This window comes from Hibiscus syriacus, unplaced genomic scaffold, assembly GCF_006381635.1.
Source record: "Hibiscus syriacus cultivar Baekdansim isolate YM2019G1 unplaced genomic scaffold, ASM638163v2 tig00110893_pilon, whole genome shotgun sequence".
Lineage (NCBI taxonomy): Eukaryota > Viridiplantae > Streptophyta > Magnoliopsida > Malvales > Malvaceae > Hibiscus > Hibiscus syriacus.
Window position 1 is genome coordinate 5398478 of NW_024062901.1, and position 2946 is coordinate 5401423.

The 2946-nt window shown below is 39.3% G+C and overlaps 1 protein-coding gene across 1 annotated transcript; it reads right to left on the minus strand.

Moving 5' to 3' along the window:
• Positions 1-322: 322 nt before the first annotated feature.
• On the minus strand, positions 323-2641 carry LOC120145214 (IRK-interacting protein-like). The gene is made up of 2 exons (XM_039159107.1): positions 2292-2641; positions 323-1877 (listed from the first exon to the last, which is right to left on the minus strand). Exons 1-2 carry the CDS (start codon positions 2514-2516, stop codon positions 354-356), a joined length of 1749 nt encoding a protein of 582 aa, XP_039015038.1. The 5' UTR covers positions 2517-2641; the 3' UTR covers positions 323-353.
• Between the last annotated feature and the right edge of the window lie 305 nt (positions 2642-2946).

The window sequence follows — 2946 nt, forward strand, 5'->3', positions numbered from 1 at the left end:
TAGGATGAAGGTTATTTCATTAAATTAAGTTTTATGGTAAGGATGTAATTATAAAAATAATAAGGTCAAATATGTCATTTAACATCTTATTTTGCAACCAGTTCACCCAAACCAACGTTTTTATTTTCAGCTTATTTTGTACAATCAGGTCTTTAAAAAAGAAATGATATGTTCTTGTGTTTTTAAAAAAATAAATGATATATTCTTATGTTAGACACGTACCTTAATCTAAACATAAAATGAGATTAATAATACATAAGAAGCCTATTACCACCCTTATATATTAAGATCTATAAGGTAGTTACATGCTTGCAGCTGAATCTGCCCTTGAAAGAACCATATCAGAAAAGAATTTAAGCTACATTTTTATATCTGCAAATCACCTTACACCTTAAAACCCTTCCCTGAACATAGAATCCCGGCATCGCCATGATCTTAACCCGACTCGGTCCATGCGACTTCTGCCTTTCCATGAACATATCCTCCATGTAATGTGGATCAAAGGTTCGATTTTCTTCGATCCTTAAGATCCCCAATGGTGGATTGAATGAGAATGCCAGTAAATGGAGCAGCCATATGCATTTTGCAGCAACAAAGAAGGCTTGAAGCAGTTGTTCCGGCCACGGTCTCGTCCAATTCAGTGTCGAAAGGATCAAACTCATCTTCTGATCACAGAACTTACTGAATTCCTCACTGTAGTATTTAGTCCCTTTCCTCAGCACTTCGTTCCAACTGAGGTTTCTTAGTGCAGCGAAAGACGAAAACTGCGCTTGGCGATCTTGTTGAGGGTCCAAGAGCTTCGGGGATCCGTTTTTCTGAAACACGGAGTTCTCGAAATCTTGGTAGAGTGATTGGTTTATGATTGCTTCCAAATGGTATGATACCGCCTTCGAGTACTTCGAATTCAACGAGAGTTTATATGGTTGGAGAAGTGAGTTCAGGTTGTCCATTAAAGTACTGCCACTCTCTTCAGCTTGAGCAACAAGCGTCTTGCAGAATTGTTTCACCGATAATCTCGCTTCGGATACTATCTGCAAGAAACCCTCTACCATTACCTCTTCGCCGACCGGCATCAGGTCTTCTCCGTCGCCGCTGATGGATTTCCCTTTCCCGAGCTTTTCATTGATTTGAGAACCCTTTGTTTGTGTTGCTTTCCTTAAGGCTTTCTTCAGCTCTTCACAATAGGTTTCTAAGTACTCCAGCTTCTGCTTGAGGTCACCTAGTGAAGATCTCATCTCAACAACTTCCATCAATGCGGCATCCCTATTCTCATTTGCTTCATTCAGCTCTCTCTTCAATTTTTCAATCGATAACATGCCAAATTCCTTGAATATTTGTGAAACATCCCCCGATTCTGTTCGAGTCGGCGATTTCTCGTTCTTGTGTTTCTTCTTCAACTTGGGGAATAACCACGAAATCACCCCTCGGTTCCTCGGTTTCGGTTGAACAGAAGAGTGGGAGTATGTTAGTGGCACCACCGTATTCGAATTCTTGGTGTTCCTAACGACGTGTTCGGACTCGGCCGCTATAACGGATGGCTTGCATCGATTGCAAGATGACAATGACTTGAAATCCCCCAAACTGTTTCTCCTACTCCTAGTGGACTTGTAGAATTCAGTTCCCGGAGATGCTTGTAGGACAGTGATGTGGTTTGCACAAGAACCGGTAACGGACATTTGATCTTCTGCCGGAAAAACAAGCGATTCGAAGGCGGGCATAGCCGGAGAGAGACATTTCCTCGAACCGGAAATCTCTTTCTTATAATCTGATAAAACAGTTTCAGTGTCATTTCCTGCTTCCAAGCCACACTCATCCCAAATTTCAGATAAAACTTGGTTATTTGTATGGTATCTCGATAATGCTTCACCTCCGTAGCTCTGTAAAAATGTTTCCTTAAAGTTAGTGATAATAGGTAGAGGTGAACTAAATTCGACTCTAATATAAAAATCAAAATTCCGACTTGATTCGATGATAAAACAATTTATTTGATTCGATTCAACTTGTAATTTCATAGACTCGATTTAACTCAACTCAAGAAATATTAAATTATAAAATAAGATCGAACAACTAAATTTTTTTTTAGTAATAAGTGAATTAATCGGCAAAATTGCTCTGATGGGGTGTTGGAAAAAATAATTGGCTAGCACAGAGTCTTGTCGGAATTGTTTATTGAGATGGTGTGATGACAATGCATCTCCCCCATGTCCCCCATTTCCCCCATTCTTCCCCATTTTTCACGCAATTGGAATGTCGAAATAACTATAGAGAAGACCAGACATGAATGAACTCACAGGAGTGAAAACAGGGTACTCTTGAGCAGCAGGGCGAGAAACGGGAGATGAAAAAGAAGCGTATTTTTTATTTGAAGGGCTGTTGTTGTTCCCCATCACCAAAGCTGCATGCAAAGCTCTAAGCTCCACGGCCTTGGCAATGGCGGCCTGTATCTCTTTCCTGCTAGCTTCGTTGTTACCCTTTTCATCACTCTCTTTGTTTCGAAAGATTTGGGCAGCAGCCATTAACAGAAGATGAAACAGAGCACCACTGCATGTAATAAAGTAAACCCAATGATGAATTTTATTTACCCTCTTCTCAATAGAGAAAGAAAAACAAGAAGAAAGAGGATTAGAAGGTGGGTATTTAAGGGTTGGATTAGATTTACAGAGACGAAGATGATATGAACCAGAAAGTTAAAAGACAGACAGAGAGAGAGAGAGAGAGAGATGAATCTGTAGGGTATGTCTCTCAAATCCAATGTCTGTTTTGTCTTTGGTATCAATGAATAAAGAGAATGACAGAATGTGAAGCAAGCTTTAGTTTTTTTTTTTAATTTTTTTTTAAAACTCAATTCTGCAATAACGGATGAGATTTCCGGTTTACAAATTTGCTAATAATCCTATCAAAATAACTATTACTTCGTTAAATTAGGCGTTTAGACATAGGTAGGGA